At 37.3% G+C, this 22,200-nt stretch overlaps 1 protein-coding gene across 1 annotated transcript in view; it reads left to right on the forward strand.

Annotated features, from left to right (window-relative positions):
- The window catches only part of ccdc146 (coiled-coil domain containing 146), a 159,501-nt gene that overhangs the window by 100,120 nt on the left and 37,181 nt on the right, over window positions 1-22,200 (forward strand). The window contains exons 9-13 of the mRNA XM_028811642.2: window positions 1,776-1,962; window positions 13,230-13,325; window positions 14,928-15,098; window positions 18,634-18,722; window positions 19,456-19,620. Coding sequence (XP_028667475.2) covers window positions 1,776-1,962; window positions 13,230-13,325; window positions 14,928-15,098; window positions 18,634-18,722; window positions 19,456-19,620 — 708 coding nt within the window. The remainder of the gene's footprint in view (window positions 1-1,775; window positions 1,963-13,229; window positions 13,326-14,927; window positions 15,099-18,633; window positions 18,723-19,455; window positions 19,621-22,200) is intronic.

Consider the following 22,200-nt stretch of genomic DNA (forward strand, 5'->3'; position numbering starts at 1 on the left):
AGCTGATTGTTGTGAACCAATCTGGACAAACATCTGTAACCATCAGTGACACACTTTAATATGAATGTCAGTTTCAGAAGGTTCCTCATGTGATAAGGTGCTCTGCTGAGTGTGACCTGTCTCTTCAATGGGACTTGCGGCTGCACCACCATCTGTGTGATGACACATAGTTAAATAAACTTTAGTTAATGTATATAGACCATTTTAAGGTGTTAAATATTCTTCAGCCTTACAAATCATGAAACAAAAGAAGGTGCAGCAAATAACTAGTAAGGTCACGATTAAACTCTGCAGTGGAGTGTTTAGTGCTGCTGCCCACCAGATTCGAATCTTGGTCACTGCACATTCTGTCAGCGTGTTTGTGGGTCTTTCCCAGGTACTCCGGGTTTCCAGTAGGACAGATGTGGCTGTGCCCTGTGATGAACTGTAGTGGCATGCATGGTTAGTTTTTCTGAAACATGCCACAACTCCCAGTGACCACGAATTGCATACAGCAGGGCAAACAAAAAAGGACAGATAGACCACATTTGGTCATTAATGGAATACTAGAGATGTTTTACAAAAATAAATTATACAACATGGCCAAAAAGTCCATTAACACTTATTGCTGTAAGAAATTCCAAAACTCATTTAATAAAAATATGAATATTAGGAACTGATTTCTGGGAGATACATGGAGTGCAGTTTCATGCAGTGAAACACAAGAAATTATTTTAAATTGGTACTATATAAAGCAAAGAGTTTTTTCTCTTTGAGGGCCTGCTCTGTTACCAGTAAAAAGTTTACTGAGATTTTTCTATGACATGAGAAATGTGCCAGGGCAAAATAAAAAAGGAAAAAGGAGCTACAATCATAAAATCGGTGTTACATTTCAGAATGATGGTAAATTTGAATTACTGCACTGTGACTGTTATTTTTTTCTTACTTCTTTCAAAAGAAAGCTCAGGACAAACCATAGTCCTAATGTGTTTTTAATACAGTGAATTTTGACCTGCCAGTTATTCAAGTATTTAAGTGTTCTGTTCAGATTATTAAACATGTTCTATTTTAAGATTATCTTGTAATAAACATACAATAGTTTGTGAGACATTTGTTATACTTTGTGCCAACTCCCATATATGGCCTTCTTGCTATCTAGTAGGCTATCATGACGCCACGTGTTTCATTTTGGTGGACTAAATAACATCTGATTTGACATTTGCTCTTACTGTGTAATACCGTGTCTTTCATGGAGTACACTATCACAAAGTGCACATCTAAATAAGATAAAGTGTAATGGAAGAATTCAAATATAGTTATAAATCACAGGGAAATAAAAACTGAAAAGTGCATACAAAAATAACAGTGGAATAAATAGGCATGTCAACCAGTCACTGCCTGCTTAATTCCGGGGTTTCAGAGCAAGAGCCGACCCCAGTAGCATCAGATACAAGGCAAGGATTTGTACTGAATGAGACGTCAGTAACCCAACAGTAGACAGAAGATAAGAGCTGGCAAAAGCACAGCAGAGTTAACATTGATTCAGCAGGTATAAAAGGGACTGAAATAAACAGAATTAGAGTAATGAAGAGAAAGAGAGAGTGAGTTGGAATATTAGAATCTTAGCATGATGGAGTGTCATAGACACACCTTGAAAAACACTCATAGGCAATTGCAATGGGAAAATAAACTTTCATTCAAAAATCACATCCATGTGCATGAGTGAAATGTTTATCTTTAAGAAAAGGTAAAATGTAAAGATATATTGTGTAATCTTGCTATCTGTGCCTATGCAGAGCAGTTTTGGATCTTAATTTGCGGCACATCATGCTGGAAAAGAAGACACAACATGACAATTTGGCCTGGAAGTTGAGAGAGAAAGAAAGAGATCTGCGCAACTTGAAGAAAACTGAACTGCAGCTAAAGCTGGCTAACGATACACTTTCTAATGTACAGGCTCAGTATGAAAAGATTCAGTTACAGGTATGTAAGGCATTACATGACTTCTATTTGGAGGGGATGTCAAACCTGACAGCTGCGTTTGCTGACAAATTAGATGACTCCATGATGACTTTCCAGCATATCATATTTCAATGTATAGTGAGCTCGCCACATGCTGGCAGCCAATAAGGCGCTGCTTGGTTGTGTAAGTGGCTATATGAATGCTTTCCTTGTATCTCAAGTTCTGCCACAATCTTGGCCCTTTTTTTTCCTTGTTTCCATTCTATTGTGGTACATAAAACATTAGAAATCAGACTAAAAAGCCACTCCACTGTTTGCATAGTATAAAACATATATGTTCCTTACTCTTCTCAACTGCATTATATGCATTGTTCTTCTAGGTCAGGGGTCGGCAACCCGCGGCTCTGGAGCCACATGCGGCTCTTCAGCCTCCTTGCAGTGGCTCCCTTTGGCCTTGACAAAAAAATAAAAACCATGAAAATGAATAATTTCTTAATTTAACTTGTATTTATATATATATATATATATATATATATATATATATATATATATATATATATATATATATGTGTGTGTGTTTATTTACTACTACTACTACTGTTATACATTTTAACATCTAATTTAGAGAGTTTAATTCTGCGTGGACAGAAGCATTTGCCTTCACCGCCAACGACGCTGGCTTACTGGTGTGCTTAATATGTGGCGATAAATTATCGAACAACAAAAAATGTAACGTTGAAAGACATTTTCAAAACAAGCTCTCAGCATTCACTGAAAAATACCCAAGTGAAGATAAGCGAAAGAGAGCAATTTCAGAACTGCAACGGAAAGCTGAACAGAGCAAACATACTTTCAAAAAGTGGATCACTTCTACACAGTCAACTACAGCTGCTAGTTTTGTGGCAGCTCAAGAGATCGTAAGGAGGGGTAAGCCATTCACAGACGGAGAATACATGAAAGAATCGTTCATAAAAATATCAGAGCATCTATTCTCCGACTTTAAAAACAAACGGGAAATTGTTCAGAAAATGCAAGCTGCATTCAGTGAGTTCAGAAAGGAAAAACACACACTCTCTCCTGGACATCGACCCATCCCTGCTGAACACATCCGCATTCACAGGAGTAAGTAAGCCCGATCTAGAAATTGAACTGGACGACATAGCAGATAAAGATTAATGGGTGTCCAAGTTCAAATGCCTGACAGCGGATCTTGAAGAAGTCGCCTGTCAGAAGGCTACTCTCGCTAAAGAGCACAAATGGAGTGATATTGAAAACCTCCCCAAACCCGACAAATTTGTTTTCGACACATGGAGTGCCATTCCCGAAACGTATATGAACATGAAAAAATATGCATTTGGAGTCCTGTCCATCTTTGGCTCAACATACTTATGTGAGCAAGTTTTCTCAAGCATGAACTTCATAAAGTCCAAATATCGCTCCCGCCTCACACATGAGAGCCTGCAGTCCTGTGTGAAGGTCAAAGTCACATTGTACAGCCCCGACATAGAGATGATCAGCAGCGAACTTCAGAAACAGAAGTCACTTTAAACAGGTGACAACAATAGCATTTAATAAGCTATTATTTTTCAGAAAAACGAAACATATTTATTTCGGACCCGGAGCTGATGTAGGTTTTTTTGTATGTTCAGGTGCTTCAGTTGATTCAGCACACTGAAATGGAATTTAATGTTTACTTTTTTAAAGCTGCTAAGCTACAGCTAAATGTTTTATTTATATTAAAGTGGGCTAGTTTTTATTTTAATTTTACACAGGTATAGGAAGGACCCAAATAGGCCTGCATAGTTCAGTTTAATTTATTTCAAAGTAGCCCTACACATGCACACTGCACTTCTGTTTGTTGTATTCCGTGGTTGTAACATGTAAAATCTAAAAAAAGATTAAAACTTTTAAAAGTTTATAAGCTGTGTTATGTTTTGCGGCTCCAGACTATTTTTCTTTGGAGGAAGGGGGGGCAAAATGGCTCTTTTGATAGTGAAGGTTGCAGACCCCTGTTCTAGGTAAACAGTCATTGGTTTTCAGCACTCACACACACAGAGGCCCACTCTTGTTAACCTGTTTGATTTTGTCAGGGAAAGTCGCAGACTTGTCTTACTGAGTCAATGAGGATATCGGACTGCATGACAGCTAGGGTAGTCCACAAACCAATGCAAAGAGATGAGTTTATAAAATCATTTCAAAGCTTATTTTTTCCATTAGGGATAGTTTGCTTACCTGTAAAATTTTGGCCTGACTGTGAAACACTTAGTGGCCACTCCATTCTAAACATTTTATTTGTAGTGTTACTTTATACTGTACATACTGTTGTGTAGGCTTCTTAACCGGCTAAGTGATTATAAACAATAAAAAAAACATAAATAAAGCTGAGAACTTTCTAGTACTAAGATGGAGTTTCCTTCCCAGAACATTCTAGTAGTAAGTGGAAGTTAGCAGAATATTCTAGTATTTAGGAGGAGTTTCAGGAACGTTCTAGTAGTAGAACAGAAACAGTTCATTCTTTGACTGGTCGCAAACCATCACAAGAATCGTCCAGCTTCATCAAAAGACGGTGCGAATGTTGGTTCAGTTGACATACAAAACTACCAAATGGAGTGACCTCTGAGTGTTATTTTCCTTAAAATTATTTGTGTTTGTTATAAATATAAGGAATACAACTATAGTTTTCTTTTTTTCTTTGGACCTCCCTAATGACGTGTGATTATGAGAGAGTCCCATAAATATCCTTGATTTGCTAAGGTTATGTATGTAAAGTATGTTGCTGAAAATTGTGTAGTACGACAGGGACTTAAGGGAAAGGAATGTTGGTTCTGACTGGTCATTTCTCACCACATGCCCTGCAAAGCACAGAGAATGTGTATTTCAGGTGTCAAGCCCAATCTTGCTGTTGCTCACATGGAAGCAGAAGCAACCCAGAATACATTGTATACGATCAGTCAAAATGTTAATGAACATGATTATCATTCATGATTAGTCAATAACATATCACAAAATCATTATTTTCTTTTCATAGTTTTTAGTTGTATATTTTGGGCTCTGCCAGATATTAGAACATGTTATGACATATAATCTTTCTGCTTCTCCATTTGATGCATAGTAGCATCTACAACAGTGGGTTATTAACAAGTGTCCTCCATGTAAGAACTAAAACTTTCTACTTCTTATGCAGCGCTCAGCTTAATGATAATTCACTATATTTGCCATTTACAATTCCTTGCATGCCCCAACTTACTCTCCAGAGACTCAAAGAGAGGCTTGGGGTCAGAATGCAGGGTTATCTATTTGAACAGCGCCCCTGGAGCAATTACAGGTTTAGGGTCTTGCTCAAGGGCCCAACGGAGAAGCAATTTACCAGCACTTTACCTCCATGTGAAGTTTAAATCTGAATTTGACTGTACCTGTACCAAAACCAAATATTTTCCAAGTTAAAAAAGTCCTTTTTCTAAGCAGCTTATCCACACACTGAACAACCTAAGAAGCGTTATCTGACCTCAAAGCTCCAAGTATTCATTAAAGAAATGCTCGACTCAGAAAATGTTGAAGTGGGATTTTATTTTCCTTGAGTCAATTTACTTTTGCATATGAAGTGCTAGCTGTCCTAAGTATTATATAAATTCAATAAATTCACTTAATGTTGCTTTGTTTTTCTTAGCTGGTCAGTATTACACGCATGCTGTTTAATTACAATACAGTAGCTGCCTTGAGTATGGGAAAGGTGCTATATAAAAAAAATGTATTATTATTATTATTATTATTAACCTGCTTTATTTCAAACCATCAAGGTAAAGGTAATTTTTTTCTTTAAAACACAATTTGTCAGCTTTGCTTTCATTATTTGTGGTTTGGGATAAAGAAACGTAAATAATTAAAAAATATTTTAGCTTCTGGCTAAACTGAAGTGATGAGTATCAAAATTATTTCATACTACAGGGTGGTCCAGATCTAATTATGCAGTCATTGCATTGCATTGCATTAAAAGTTGCATAGTTAGATCTGGACCACACTATATATTACTGTATGTCACGTTAATTCCTGAGCTGCTGTGCACATTTCTGACCCAGTTCTCAGGAGTGGAATGCCTTCTGTGTGGAGTTTGCCCGTTCTATAGACTCCACTTCCTCCTGACATGTTGCTACAGAAGGATGATTGTATTTAAATTGAAACAGCCAGGATGCCAGTTCTTATCTTGTAAAAACATTTTGTTTTAATTGTCTTTTTCTTAATGGCTGTGGCGACAGATATAAACTTTAACTTCTTTAAGACCCTTAGCAGGTATATAGTTAAGCAGAAGCATTTTAAACTCTTGCATTAAAGATGCAAAAAATGTTTTTTCCTTCTTTTTAAGGATCTAGTAGCAGCACCTAGCATTGCCTGGTTAAATTATTTTTAAGACAGAAGTATCTAACTCATAAAAATGTTTTTTTCTTAAAGTGTATCCTCCCAGTGAGAAATTCAATTTAGGGCTCAAAAATTGGGAAAAACTACTCTCCTTAAAACTCACTGTAGTAAAAAGGAAAGCCCCCACCCCATCAAAGATACTCCCAGGGTGAACATGTTGAGTTCCAATGCAATCTGTTGTCTCTTCCTGACAAAGTGGGACATGTGTGCAACTTTTGTTGAGATTGGACTAAAAGTGTGGAATTGTATAAAGAACAAGTACGCACGCACACACACACACACACACAGCACATTGAGTTGTAGTTGTTAGATACTTAGAATGAGTGACTTAGAGTGATACTGTTATATTTGCTGGATTTTTTTCTTAATTAAAGAAACAATTCACAGCAAGAAATAAAAGAGTTATTATACTAATCTATATTATAATGATCCTGGACTCTATCCCCCACCACCCCCATCAGATAACTCATGAAGCGATAACTACCGGAAAAAACATGCTAAAAAAACAGAACTGCACAACCACTACTTCCGGCAAAAACACATATGAAATGTACTGTGTAAGTATTTTGGGAAAACACAATTTGCCCAAGTTACAGAAAGAATATAGAGGTGTGTGGTAAACATTACTAAAGTTTTTTAAACTTTAACTGAACATAGCAGATGAACAGCATTTAAACCTGAATGATATATAAGTAAAGAGCACCAATTAATTATTATTAATGTCAGTTTTTTACTGAAGCAACACTGCTTACACCCCACACGTCTATTGCAACGTTTGTACACTCATCCATTGTCAGTGTGGTTTCTTCTCCAACATGGCCAAGGATGATTGCTGTCTTGCATCAAAGCCAAATTGGATTAGTGGGTTAGACAATGGATGGCAGAATATATAATTCGTTTTTCATGTGCTGATCTTTTTTCATTTTAAGACCCAGATCTTTGGACACATGGTACATGCAGCTGATGGCAGGTGGTTGTAGCTTCTAATCATCACTTGTGAAGAAGCTTTTTCTTCAAGATTAGTAACAATGCATTTCAATCACATAGCATTTACAGAACATTCAGTCATGTTGAAGAGTTACAGACGTGATGAAAAGTGGGTAGAAGGCTTCCAGATAGACCATAAAGACAGGCCAGGAACTTCAGTGGTCAGCACAAAAGAAGCTAAATTAGTTCAGCTAACTCCCAACTACCAACAGCATGGTTCTGCCTTCCTAGGCCCAAAAATACAGAAACTGGATTAAAGTTCAAAAATGCAATTAAAGAAAGGCTTTTGACTTACAAAATGGAAGCCACAACTTTGATAATTTATAATAAGGATGAGAAATGTTACTGCCTCAGTAAATGAAAGTGAGTTCACTTAAAAAAATGGCAATGTACTGAGTTATGAAGGAAATGTTTAAAATGCAGCACATTTGAAGCAAATATTTTTACTGTACTTGGCATACATTTCAGAACTTTTATCTCACGATTTTATAGACTACTAGTCATTTAGCCCATTACAATAACGGGCGCTAGAACAGTAGTGCATAAACATTAGTAGGAACAGTCTATATTAAATGACAAGGGACTTTGACCTCATTCTTTTTGTTGGTCGTATTTTTCTTTCTTTCAGCCTTTCTTTTTTTGATGTTTAGTTGCTGAGCTGACTGTTCTTCGTGGGCTGCCACCGTGTATTGTGTGTCTTTAATTTTCTGTGCCAGTAATACTGTCTTGTACGTCTGCTGGCTTGTACGTCCGTAATATACCTTTAATTTTCTCTCGCGGTAATACAGGCGTGCGCGTCGGTAATATGCCTTTAATCTCCTCTGACAGTAACACTGGCTTGTATGTGGCTGTAATATGCGTCACTGTATTGTGTACCTTTAATTTCCTCTCGCAGTAATACTGGTTTGTATTTCCGTAAAACGCCTCTAACTTTTTCTGACAGTAATATCGTGCATCGCACCGTGCCCCGCGCATGCGCACGTCACCAGAAGACACACACACACGGACACCTGGACGCACACATGGATTTTATTAAAGAGGATTGTATTCAGGATTGTACAATAGTTTTGGTTATTAGATAGGGACTCAGTAAATATGTTAATTTAAAGATGTGCTTTCTGAAGATATTTTTCCCATTAGCATTTTATTAACACATTTTCCATGGGTTTGCTACTCTGTCACTACTTAATAATTCTCCAAGTAACAATCCAGTTGTTTATGTTGGGAGTTGATAGCTCCATCATTTTTCACCAAATCTGTCAAAATCCCAAATTTACTGTTCAAGCCATCTTTTTCATCAATGACATCCATCCATCTATCCGTCCATTCTTCAATCCATTTTGTGAAACCTCAATATCTAGTCACTTGGAGTCAAAAGGGCCTATTATCACAGCAACTTTGAGAGTAAGACAGGAGTCAAGTCTGGGTGAGATACCAGGGCATACTCATGCACACTTACTGACTCAAACACACTTATACCCACCTACAACAGGCATATTTAGTGTGCCAATCAACCTTACATGTATGTCTCTGAGATGAAGAAATGAACTAAGAGTGAGACCAAGCAGGTAAAGAGACAATGCAGACTCCATACAAACAGTGAGTGGGTGAGAAATCAACACAGGTACCTTGAATTGTGAGACAGCAGAGCTAACCCTTTTCTGCTCCCTTATCACTGGAAATACAAGATTTCAAAGTCACATACACCCAAACAATATGACACACCTTGTATTATAACATAAAAGACATTATTTATTTACAGCACTTATTGTAGTTTAGCCTTCTGTCTTTGGAAAATAAGTCACTCTGGAAGCTCACAATACTGTGGAGCAGATTTATGTGACAGGAGTGGCCCACCTTTATTTGTAAAATCTCCGAATAGACAGATGGAAAGCTGCGTTTTCATACAGAGAATGCTTATTTTTTAAAGAACAGTGAGGGTAACAAGGATGGCAGACATATAGTAAAGCACAAAACTGACACCAGTCAGGATTAGCTTACCCACTTTCTCAATCAACTGTTACTCCATTTCTCTTTCTCTGTCTGCTTTTTCAGAACTCCTAGTCTGTAGGTCATTAAACACTGGCAGCCATTATCCTTTATCCAGCATACTGTACATGTCTAGAAACTAACTTCAGATTAAATCATTCACACAAACACTGCAACCCACATTTTTGATCCAGTTACTATAGATTATGAAAATTTTTAAAATTTGTATCTTTCTTTATTATTTGTAATATTTTAATTAATATGAAGAAAGAGTAAATACCACATAGCAGCACAAAATTGCATAACTATAACAAATAACAATCTCAAATTGCTCCTGTTACCTACTGGCCCACACTGTCAAGTTATTAGAATATCACACAAGCCATTCTGCCTAACTAGGTAATACATTTTTCATTTCACCACAATGAAAACAAGTTGAGCTTAGAAGGTTCCTAAATTACTACCTGTGCCATATCACCAGGAACATTGGTGACAACATCTCGCCAAACGTTCACACCTAAATATGGGAGCCACTGCATTATGAATTATTGGTCATAAAGGATTTAACCTGAGAAAAAGTAAAAAATCCCAGTTTGGGGTAGCCTCTCTTCATGCTTTGTTAAATTACGGTGCAGATGTATCAAGTTATTGAATGAACAACCAATTACTAAAAGAGATCAAATCAAAGGCGGTCCATTGGGGAAACAAGGAGCACCTTGGCATCCACCATGCACAAAGATGAACTTGTGTTGGTGTACAGAGATAGTGAGAATGGAAGAGTTCTAGGAAAATAACAAATATGATGAAAAACAACTGAAAAATTAAAAAGAAAAAACAAATCAGGAAGTCAAAACCAGTACATAGGTTCATAGATGTCACATTTTTAGAGTACAATGAAATTCTTATCTTCATGTGCTAATCAAATTGCAAAATACCACCACTCTCCTGTGTCATGAGTAGAGTAGAAATATTCCTCAAATTTCTGTCTTCATTATCTGAATATTTGTAATAGGCAAACATAAAAAAAAAAAACCTGTCAACATAAAAGATAGACAGATAAGGTGTGCATAAATGTATTGGGAACATCAACGGGACAAGGCGGGCAAAGTGTAGTCAGTGAGGCCTGGGGTAAAGCTGATTGTACATATTGTATTTAAACTAAGTAAACTGATGATTAGGGTTCCATAAGGAATTTCTACGTTTAAAAGATGGGATCTTGGCAGAGCAGTCCTGGGCCCTGAGACCGAAGAGAGAAAAGGTTTATATGGCCTTCTGAGAAAGTATAGAAACCTGGAATAGGAGAAATAAAAAGCATGGCTGGATAGAGGTGATGGAAAAGAGACCTTGTAGGCCCTTCGTGTTGAAGACAGCTGTAGACTGAAGAAAAAAGAAGAGGAATGCCTCCTCATGTTAATGTTACCTTAGTTACAATTTCATTACCCTTACTGAAATATGTTATAATAAAAGCCTCACTTGTAAGAAGTAAGCTGAAGAAACAATAAAAGAAACAAAAGATATATTAAAATGCCTCACAGCAGGAAGATTTACAGCATGTATGTGGAATGACAATGGAACCCATATATCACTCAACGTTAATCATGAATAGACATGTAACTGAAGCCTCATTCTTGTTTTTGGGTGGTAAAAAGGCTGGCAAGCAGGCAGCTTTGCCAATGAGATAATAAACAGATATATCTGGTTTCAAGTAACACAAAAGGAATGTTTTAATTTTATTATACTGTATATACCTTATGAACCTGCTGATAATGCAGTGGTGGAATCTAAGCTATCCAGAGGTCTGAGCTGAGAGATGTTCACAACCCCCAATTATGTAAAGTAAAATCGCACCAATCTTTTTAAATGTATGGTTGAGTAGAAGGGCAGGAGACTTCCATCAGACAGCACTGACCTGGGATACCCTACTGGGAAGGTAGAATCTCAGTGGCTAAAGATCATTCTTCAAGGTTGTTACAGAGTGAATGAAAATTACAAAGTATGGGAAGAAGAACAGAATGTGGTGTCTGTTTGATGTCCACGTACTAACTTATAAGAGACATGGTAGTCAGACCGTAGGTATCACTTCCTTATAGTGCCTTAATGATGAAGTTTATCTGTGTTGCAGTGATTACATTATACATCTCAATATTTTCTTCTTTTTCACTTCTTATATACATTTTCATTTGCTGTAATTTAGCTGTATATTAGTGATGTCATCAAATGTCATTTTTTTGCTATGGCACGACATATTGCTAGTGGGCATGTCCTACAGATTGTGGGAAGCAGCCCGGACACAGACAGGTAGACATGATTTAAAGTCACCACACATGTTTATTTACACTATTTACAAGTCTTTAAACATGCACAAACCCCAGCGCCGCAGCACCAATCACCCTCAGTCCAGGCCCTCAAACCAATGCCATTCTCTCTTCAGGCCGCCTCCTTGTCTCTCCTCCCTGACCTTGTCCTTCCTTCACTCCTGACTCCAGCCCTCGAGTGGAGGGAGGTGGCCCTTTTTATAGCCACCTGGATGTGTTCCAGATGCCTCTCGACAGTCTTCCGCCGGCACTCCCCAGTGTGGTGGAAGTGCTGGCTAAGCACCCGGAAGCACTCTGGGTGTCCCTCGCCTTCTTCCCCCCAGCACGTCCTGGTGTGGCGGAAGTGCTGAGGGCCAGGGCTCCAAAGGCATCGGGGTGCCCCCTGGCGGTGACCACAGGCCACTACAGGGCTGAGCTTCAAAGCTCTCTACCAGTGGTCTCCAAAGCAACCAGGGTGGTCGCCCTCTCATGGTCTGGAGGAGACGCAAGCCCTCCTCCGGTCCTCCTGGGCGTCCCGGCTGGGTACCACCCCCAGCAGCGTGTCACAAGATGTACATGTGACCTAATGGGGTCCCTAATCCTGACCACGTAGTGGTGTTGCTAAGCAACTTTAAGTTTACAACTGCCATGTGATGAGAGGAGGAAGAAATAATATGAAATAATATAGCAGTACAAAATATGCATAAAATAGGAGTATAACATAAACATAAGTATACAATATACCAAGTAAAATATAATAAAATAGGAGCAGGAAATAATATGAGAGTATATCATCTATGCTGTTCTGCAGCACTGCGTCTTTGAAACTCGAAACTTGAAATATAGGTAACAAACTGTTTTTCTGCATTGTACCCTTCTTTTTTGTTGTGGTTAATTTTGCCTTTTTTGGACTATGTTCTGAAAATGTCTTTGTACTTCTGAATATTAAACAAATCTTTTGATAGCTTCCTACACACCTTTTGCTCACCCAAATCCCCCTCTTCAGCTGCTGGCTGTTATGGAGCAGATGTTGGTCTCCAAATGCAAGTCATCTCTTCTCTGCACTTTGACCATCACTCGAGATGTTAACAAGACACCACTATTTCAATCTTATAACCTTTTTATGCACCTCACACTGTAACTCTTACAGTTATAAATTAAGAATACTTGAATAAGTATTATTTGTTTAAACATATTTACAAATCATATATTTGTTCATAACAATATGATCCGCCTAATTATTTTCTAAATCTGTGCTTCCTGGAGCTGGAGTCAGTCTCTACACACTGGGGCCATATTAGACCTTTACTAACCATTAAACCCAAACATTGTTAAAAAGCTGTAAGCCACACCATTACTAACTTGAAAAAGTATGGTTGAAATAAAAATATTTTTTCTGTGTTAAATTTCATTTTTCAAAAAGAAGCAGAGAGCATTCGAATGTGAGAACAGGAAGTAAGAAAGAGTTGTACACAGTAATCGGACCTGAAATGTGTAAGATGTTTATAACATATCCCATTTCAATAGTGCAGATTATATTAAAAGTCTTGAGTCATTTAACAAAAACATTCTCATTGTGTCTTAGCCAAACTTATTTTCTTTTAGGTGGATTCAGCTCCCAAAGAAGATGGAAGTCTATCTGATAAAAGAAGAGAGTTGCAAAAAGAAGTTGAAGCTGTGAAGCGAAATGTAGCACAGCAGGTACATTACCAAACAAATCTGCATATCTAAATTTGTCAAAAAATACTTGTGGCAAAGTGATAAAAGTATCACTTTGTGGTAGCTGGTGTTCTCTAACTATTCTTATATAGAAACTGAAGTCGTTTAAGAGTTAATTGGGTTCAGCTTTACAAGGTCCACTGCTTTATAGGATAGGTTTATAGACCTTGAATGGCTTTAGTGTAATAGTTAGACAAATATTGTATTGTTTTTTTGTTGTTTTTTTTTTCCTGGCTTACCCTTTTACAGCTTTCATTTTAATAAGAGTGAGGCAGTTTCTCTGAATGCTGTTATTGAAAGGTCTAATAAGTTTATGAATCAACATTAATGAAAGTTTCCTATAGAAATGTAGCAATTGTCACACTAGACTATCACTCTTGATTAATTTATTTTTCTGTGTATCATCAAAACCTCCCTATCTATCAAAGTAGCATTTGATCTTACTTGCATATCAATTTTTCTATCTATTCTTAGACCCTCTCAAACTTTGAATAGATTTTGCATTTCCTTTGTATGGCACGCCTTTATTAATGTCTTAGCACAGAAATAAATAACAGCTAATGGCAGGTTTCCCACCAGGTTAAATCAAAAGCCCCAGGTTTCTCCATGTTCAGAGCTCATTCCCTCTTAAGTACTGAAACTGAACTGCTTTCCTGGTTATAATTTTAAGCTGACTCCTGGTTACCAGAACAGAAATGGTGGACCTCTAATTCTTGTATTTAACCACACTAGGCCAGGAAGACTCCCTTGAACTTTTGTCTCCCTTCAGTGACATGTTTTTCTCAAATTGTTGCCAATCTACCATTAAAAGAGAGAAGAATATTTTCTAATTCATCTGGAGTTCCCATCCTTGCCCTTACAATTTTTGTATGCTCATTGCCTCAGCATACAGGAGATGAGGCAACCTGACTCATTCACCTTCTCTCTCTCCATATATATATATATATATATATATATATATATATATATATATATATATATAAAATGTGGCACACAATGAACTAGTTCAAATGTTCAGATTACCCACTATTTGCTTGTACATATTGGTGATATTTGACATGGACTGAATAGCAGATGTTCTCCCATGTACTGTATTTGTAGTGATAATATTGATTATGCTTTGTATTATTTATACAATTTTAAGAATGAACTCCATCTTCAGGCGGCATAGTGGCGCAGTGGTAAGGAGACCTGGGTTCGCTTCCCGGGTCCTCCCTGCGTGGAATTTGCATGTTCTCCCCGTGTCTGCGTGGGTTTCCTCCCACAGTCCAAAGACATGCAGGTTAGGTGCATTGGCAATTCTAAATTGTCCCAGTGTGTGCTTGGTGTGTGTGTGCGTGTGCTCAGCGGTGGGCTGGCGCCCTGCCCGGGATTTGTTCCTGCCTTGCTCCCTGTGTTGGCTGGGATAGGCTCCAGCAGACCCCCTGTGACCCTGTGTTAGGATATAGTGGGTTGGAAAATGACTGACTGACTCCATCTTCATCAACTTTCCACAGTGGTCAGTAGATGTGCACAATAACAAAGGTATGATGAATAATGTGTTTAATGCCTATTAAACATGAAAATATTTGGTTACTTGTGTAGCAATCCTTGACGGAGGCAGAGGTTCGCATGCTCGAGCAATGCTTTGCAGAGGAGCAGCACCTTTTGAAGGTTCAAAGCCAGTGTCAAGAGGAACTGATTCATCTCACTCGACTGGTGCAAATCAAGACTGATGAACGAGAACAGAAATCAAGAGATTTTATCAAAGCAGAGGTATTGCTTTCTGTTTTACAAGGAATTTCTTTACATGCTGATTACATATGTATCAGCGTCATTAGAATCAAGAGCAAATAAAGTGTTCAAGATGTTTTTGTCAGTGCAGTTTGAGGGGATTTCCATAAAGAAGAAAATAATGAAGAGCTTACGTGCCAGTGAAACTTTAAACAAGGTAAAATAAAATAGGAACAAACTATATAAAATACAGTACAGCTAGGAAAATATAAGCTACATTTATTAAATAACTACATGTAATCTTATTATTGGAGTTTGTTTGTGACTTGGGGACATTGCAATATACCACATCCTTATTTCACCACTTTACAAAATTCCTTTTTATTGTTTTGGCAGAAAGAACAGGAAATACCTTTCAGCTTGTTCATGCTGAATTTCATAAAATATTGCCATTGTCATTTCCTCGTTTTGCATTAAATGAAGGTTTTATACCAAACACACCTATTAATTGTAAATCACTTGTTACTTGAGACACCTTTATTTGATGGTGAAGAAGTACCACATTGAAACAAATATGGATATTTTCTAATAGGCACAGAAATCCAGGACATCCTACTGTCTTAAGAAAGTAATAGCTGTTGTGGTCCAGTATTCACACACTGTGTGTGGCTGTCAAGGAACAAGCAGTCTAGGCAAAACTGTGCCTCCAAAGTGGCTTCCCTTGTTCTATAATTCCACCACCCCATCCAGATGGTGCTTCCATCTTACAGTGCATCAGGTACAGTGTATGCTGGGCAGACTTTAAAACGACGTGTTATAACAATGGTGGGGAGGGAGTGAAATGCTGGCCAACTAACTAAAATATGTACAACATCCTACCTTTTGTGAATAGCTGTTGAGCAAAAATAAAAAAGTGTTAAGATTTTACATACTAACTTCTTTTTATTGGCTAACTAAAAAGATTACAATATGCAAGCTTTCAAGGCAACTCAGGCCCCTTCTTGCATATTGTAATCTTTTTAGTTAGCCAATAAAAGGTGTCATTTTGCTTGGCTTTTCTCTACATTCATAATGGCTAACACGGTACAACACCCTAGTACTACATACTAACCTCACTAATCCTTTACTGTCCTTGCCTTATGTGCCAAGAGATCATTTACATTCTCCTGTTGTTGCTGTGCTGCAGTGTGCTGCCTTCTGGTGGCACCTGATAAATGTGCAACAAAAATGAAGAAAAAGATGACAAACAAGGAACAAACGTTTGTAAATTAGTGGTAGAAAACAGTCTTCCATCTGTGATCCAATTAAATATATTAGTCAGTAATTTCCACTGTAAAATTTCCACTTGGAGTGTACAGTTTATCAAGGCAGACACATAGTTATTTATTTTTGATTATCTTTAGCCAGTATGGATGATTCTGATTTAAAAGGAAATTGATTTCTTGCAGTAATGTCCATCCATCATCAAACCAACTTATTCAAGCTAATCAATGTTACAGGGGTTGTGACATATCAAGATAGAACTGAACATAAGATAAGAACAAACTCTGCATATACTGTAGTGCCAAGTTCACCTCACTTGCTTACAAAGTGGTCAACTAGCACTACATCACTTTTTTGGAATGTGGATGGAAAACAAGAGAACCAAAGAAGACTCGATTGAACATGCAGTCTATTCATATGCAGTAACTACGGCAGGATCTGATACCAGTGTCATGATACTAATGTAATGCTAGCAACTGTACCACTGTATTCACTGTCAATACAATTCCTTTTTTTTTCCTACAGCTTTGTTTTTCATACCACAGGCTTAAAATGAAGAACATGTGCTTCTCACAATTAGTAAAGTTTTTTGATATATCAGTTTTAGCCTTGTTCCCCTGAGGGGTGGCAGGGGAAGCTCAAGGCCAAAAGAACTGGTATTAAATGCAACGGTAGGATAGACAAAGAAATGGCATTTGGCAGGTCATGATGGCGATTAGATGGTTCAACCAAGAAATCTGAGCTCACTTCCTGCCCATTACGTTAAAACATTTTCCTGCATTTCCCTTGTTATGTTTCTCAAGGTAGCCTTAATAATTTATTGCAGCTTGCGGTGTTTTAACCAGAATGATATCCAAGAACACTGTAGTAGCTTTCCAACACTAACAATAGTTATTTACTAAGAGACAGCCATTTTAAGGGTTATACAGATTGGTAGTACTACAGCATATCATTTGTATGGGTGATACCATTAATAAAACACATTTGAATTGTTTAAATCAAAAGTGAATTTTAATTTGAATTTTTTTCACAAATTAGATGTCTTATTTGTACATTTCTGTTCAAAAATAATAAACTTGCATAAAGCTACAAATTACACACAGTTTATGCCTAGTTATACAGTAAATGTGTGGCAGGATGCACTCTTCATCTTTACATGTATCATGAAAGAACTGATGAATGCACACATCTCCTTTTCAGTGCTTTGCCTCTAGTTTTCCATTAAAGTAAAAGCAGAATAATTTACTGGAGCGTTCACATGGAGTAAGTGATTGAAGTGAAAGTTTTAATGTGGGGATGACGTGTTTGGATTGTGCAATGTCTGAAGAAGGTCCTCTCTTTGTAAAGTACTCTTGAGTTCTATTGTTTAAACCACGGACAAACCTCATACTTTTTTAAAATCAGTGAGTCATACAAAAGTGTAATATATTGATGTCTAATGTTGTTTTTCTATTTATCTGTTGTCCAAAGCCACTCGTAAACACAATTTAACATACCCCCTTAAAATAGTGTAGTTGAACAGCATCCTCCAACTTGAGTAGTCTTTAAATAAAGGCTTATTGTAAAGAAATATATAAAATATATCTACCCATGTAGTAGTGAAACTGGACAGTGAGGAGGACCCTGCCCGGCTCCCCACTCCTGACATCACGCTTCCTCCTTTCTTCGGCCCGCAGACTCTGTCTCGGATTAGCAAGAATATATCCCTACTGCAAGGGAGCTCTGATTCTTAGCGCAATGAGGGAAGTCACAAAATCAACCGGAATGTTCAAGCAAATTATAGAAAAAAAACCCAATCTAAATTCGTTAAGTAGTTCTCTCGTTCGCTTGCTCAACAGAGGTAAGGAACGCCCCTAGACTGGCACATGAGTGAGGAAGGCCCTGCCCCCCTCCCCTCGGCCCGCTACGTGTCTGTCGGATTCGCAAGAATAAATTGGTACCACAAGAGAACTATGATACTTAGCGCAATGAGAGAAGTCACAAAATCAACTGGATATTCAAGCAAATTATAGAAAAAAACCCAATCTAAATCCAGTAAGTAGTTCTCTCGTGAAAAGAGGACAGACAGACAGACATTGGATTTTATATACAGTATATATATATATATATAAAATATAAAATATATATAAAGTATACACATGTACTGTATATTTATATACACATATTTACAGTCATCTTTAAAATGGTTATTTTGTGACTAATGCACTGTCATCTACATCATACCTTGTAATCGTCAAATTTCAGTGTGGCTGCCAGTAAGAAGAAAAAAAAAACAATGAAACAAACTAACATATGTTTTTTTTTTATACTGCAGCAAAGGAACAGTCGTATTATCAGAGAAATTAAAGGTAAAAATTTGGTTATTGAAGAACACAAGAAGAAGTTCCAAGAAGTTCAAGCAAGGTAAGCTCAATGTTGTACAGAAACCAGAACAGGAATGTTATCTCTGTTGAGGAAAAATTTTAAGGAACCACTTGGGGTGCACTTGGGGTCAACATAGCTAAAAGAACCTACCTGTAGACTGAGAATTTTTTGACACATGGAAAGAAGGTAGAGAAGACTTTCTGAAAGCATTACTCTTGCAGATAAAATTAAATCCTCCAAACAAGGCAGCATAGGTTGAAATTGACTGAGCTCTCAACCGGTGTGTCAATTGATTCATTGGCCATTATTAGGAAGTCTGCTAAGGGTTTTTTGCATGGATTGATACACTTTCTATAGTTCAAGTGCTATATAGTTAATGCTTCTTTTCCAATCAGTATAATATTTTTATTGTAAATGTGAATAACTATAATCACTTCAATAGTCCTAACATGGACAACTCAAATTTTAATTGAAAGTGATATTCAAATAAACCCAAAAAAGCGTTTGTTAAGGAAAATGGGACTATGCAACACAAGAGTAGCACAAAGTGTATGGTGTTGGTATGAACAGCATATCAACTTATCCACTAGGAAAAAGCACAGAATGGCTAGGGTGACCAGTAGCGTCCTTACCAGTCTAGTGTAAACGATGATGTTGCTTGATGGGGAAATTACTCCCCAAAACAGTAATTTCTGTACTATCAATGCTTAATTTTTAATTTATCTTTTAAAATTTTTTTCCAGTTTTCTCACATTCCTAAACATTCTTGCAGGTTGAAGGTATTTGGAAAAATGTATGACATCATTAAGAATGAGCGGAACAAATGTGTTAATCTCATTCAGACAGCATCACAGAGGACAGCAGAAATGCAAGAGAAATGCAAAATCCTGGAAAACGAGATTGAAATCCTTCGGACCAAAGCAGTAAATAAAGACAGGTATAGTAACAACAACAACAACATTTATTTATAAAGCACATTTTCATACAGAAAAGTAGCTCAAAGTGCTTTACATAACGAAGAAAAGAAAAATAAAAGACAAAATAAGAAATTTAAAATAAGACAACATTAGTTAACATAGAAAAAGAGTAAGGTCCGATGGCCAGGGAGGACAGAAAAAACAAAAAAAAAACTCCAGATGGCTGGAGAAAAAAATAAAATCTGCAGGGGTTCCAGGCCACGAGACTGCCCAGTCCCCTCTGGGCATTCTACCTAACATAAATGAAATAGTCCTCTTTGTATTTAGGGTTCTCACGGAAGGACTTGATGATGATGGTCATGCAGACTTCTGGCTTTTAATCCATCACTGTTGGAACATCACGGTGCTTTGAGTAGATGCCACCACCAAAAGGACACCGGAAAAAGAAACAGAAGAGAGTAGGGGTTAGTACAGATTCTAGAGCCACCATCAATAGTTATTATAATGAATTGGATATACAGAGTATCAGGATTAAATTACAGTGAAGTTATGAGAAGGCCATGTTAAAATAATGTGTTTTCAGCAGTTTTTTGAAGTGCTCCACTGTGTTAGCCTGGCGAATTCCTATTGGCAGGCTATTCCAGATTTTAGGTGCATAACAGCAGAAGGCCGCCTCACCACTTCTTTTAAGTTTTGCTCTTGGAATTCTAAGGAGACACTCATTTGAGGATCTGAGGTTACGATTTGGAATATAAGGTGTCAGACATTCCGATATATAAGCCGGGGCGAGATTATTTAAGGCTTTATAAACCATAAGCAGAATTTTAAAGTCAATCCTGAATGACACAGGTAACCAGTGTAGTGACATCAAAACTGGAGAAATGTGCTCGGATTTTCTTTTCCTGGTTAGGATTCTAGCAGCTGCATTCTGCACTAGTTGCAAACGATTTATGTCTTTTTTGGGTAGTCCTGAGAGAATTGCGTTACAGTAATTACTAATTTACTAGAGAACTAATTTCTCGGCATCTTTCAATGATATAAGAGGTCTAAATTTTGCTATGTTTCTTAAGTGAAAAAATGCTGTCCTAGTGATCTGATTAATATGCGATTTAAAATTCAGGTTACAGTCAACAGTGACCCCTAAGCTTTTTACCTCCGTCTTGACTTTTAATCCTAATGTATCCAGTTTATTTCTAATAGCCTCATTGTATCCATTATTGCCAATCACTAAGATTTCAGTTTTTTCTTTATTTAGCTTGAGAAAGTTACTATTCATCCATTCAGAAATACAAGTAAGACATTGTGTTAGTGAATCAAGAGAATCGGGGTCATCAGGTGCTATTGATAAATACAGCTGTGTGTCATCAGCATAGCTGTGGTAGCTCACGTTGTGCCCTGAGATAATCTGACCTAACAGAAGCATGTAGATTGAGAAGAGCAGCGGACCCAGGATAGAGCCTTGTGGAACACCATATAGGATATCATGTGTCTTTGAGTTGTAATTACCACATCTAACAAAGAATTTTCTCCCTGCCAGGTAGGATTCAGATCAATTTAAGACACTGCCAGAGATGCCCACCCATTAACTAAGGCAATTTCTAAGAATATTATGATCAATGGTGTCAAATTTGGCACTCAGATCTAAGAGGATGAGAACAGATAAATGGCCTCTGTCTGCATTTACCCACAAGTCATTTACTACTTTAACGAGTGCAGTTTCTGTGCTGTGATTTGTTCTAAAACCTGACTGAAATTTATCAAGAATAGTATGTTTATTGAGGTGGTCATTTAGCTGCATAATGACTGCCTTCTCTAGAATTTTACTTAAGAAAGGCAGGTTGGAGATGGGTCTAAAATTTTCAAGAGCAGAGGGGTCAAGATTATTTTTCTTAAGTAGGGGTTTAACTACCGCAGTCTTAAGACGGTCTGGGAAGACCCCCGTATCTAATGACAAATTTACTATGTCAAGAATATTATCAATTAGAAGGCCCGATACTTCTTTGAAAAAATTTGTTGGTATTGGGTCAAGGACGCAGGTGGAGGGTTTCAGTTCAGAAATTATTTTATGTAAATCAGGTAAATCTATCCTAGTGAAAGAGTTTAATTTGTTTATAATGGAGTGCTGGGGTTTAGGAGGATCCTTAGTGTTGGGGAGATATACTATGTTATTTCTAATATCATTAATTTTTTGATTGCAAAATACAGCAATAGCCTCACAGGTTTTACTGGAAGTACTTAGGAGGCATTCCTTTGAGTTACCTGGGTTTAGCAGACGACCAGTCGTCGAGAATAAGACTCTGGGATTACTAGCATTGTTATTTATAATCTTAGAGAAATAGCAGTGCCTCTCAAGACGGACTGTGTTATTGTATTCTGTTATTTTAACTTTTAATATTTCATAGTGGATAGTTAGTTTAGTCTTCCTCCATTTACGCTCAGCTCTACGGCATGTTCTCTTTAAATCAGACACTCTTTGGGTCTTCCATGGTATAACAGTGCTAGAAGATTTTTTAACTGTCTTTTCCGGTGCAACTATGTCAACAGCAGCTTTCACTTTAGTATTAAATCTTTCCACCTTATGATTTACATTCTCCTCGCTA

This window comes from Erpetoichthys calabaricus, chromosome 1 (genome assembly GCF_900747795.2).
Source record: "Erpetoichthys calabaricus chromosome 1, fErpCal1.3, whole genome shotgun sequence".
Lineage (NCBI taxonomy): Eukaryota > Metazoa > Chordata > Cladistia > Polypteriformes > Polypteridae > Erpetoichthys > Erpetoichthys calabaricus.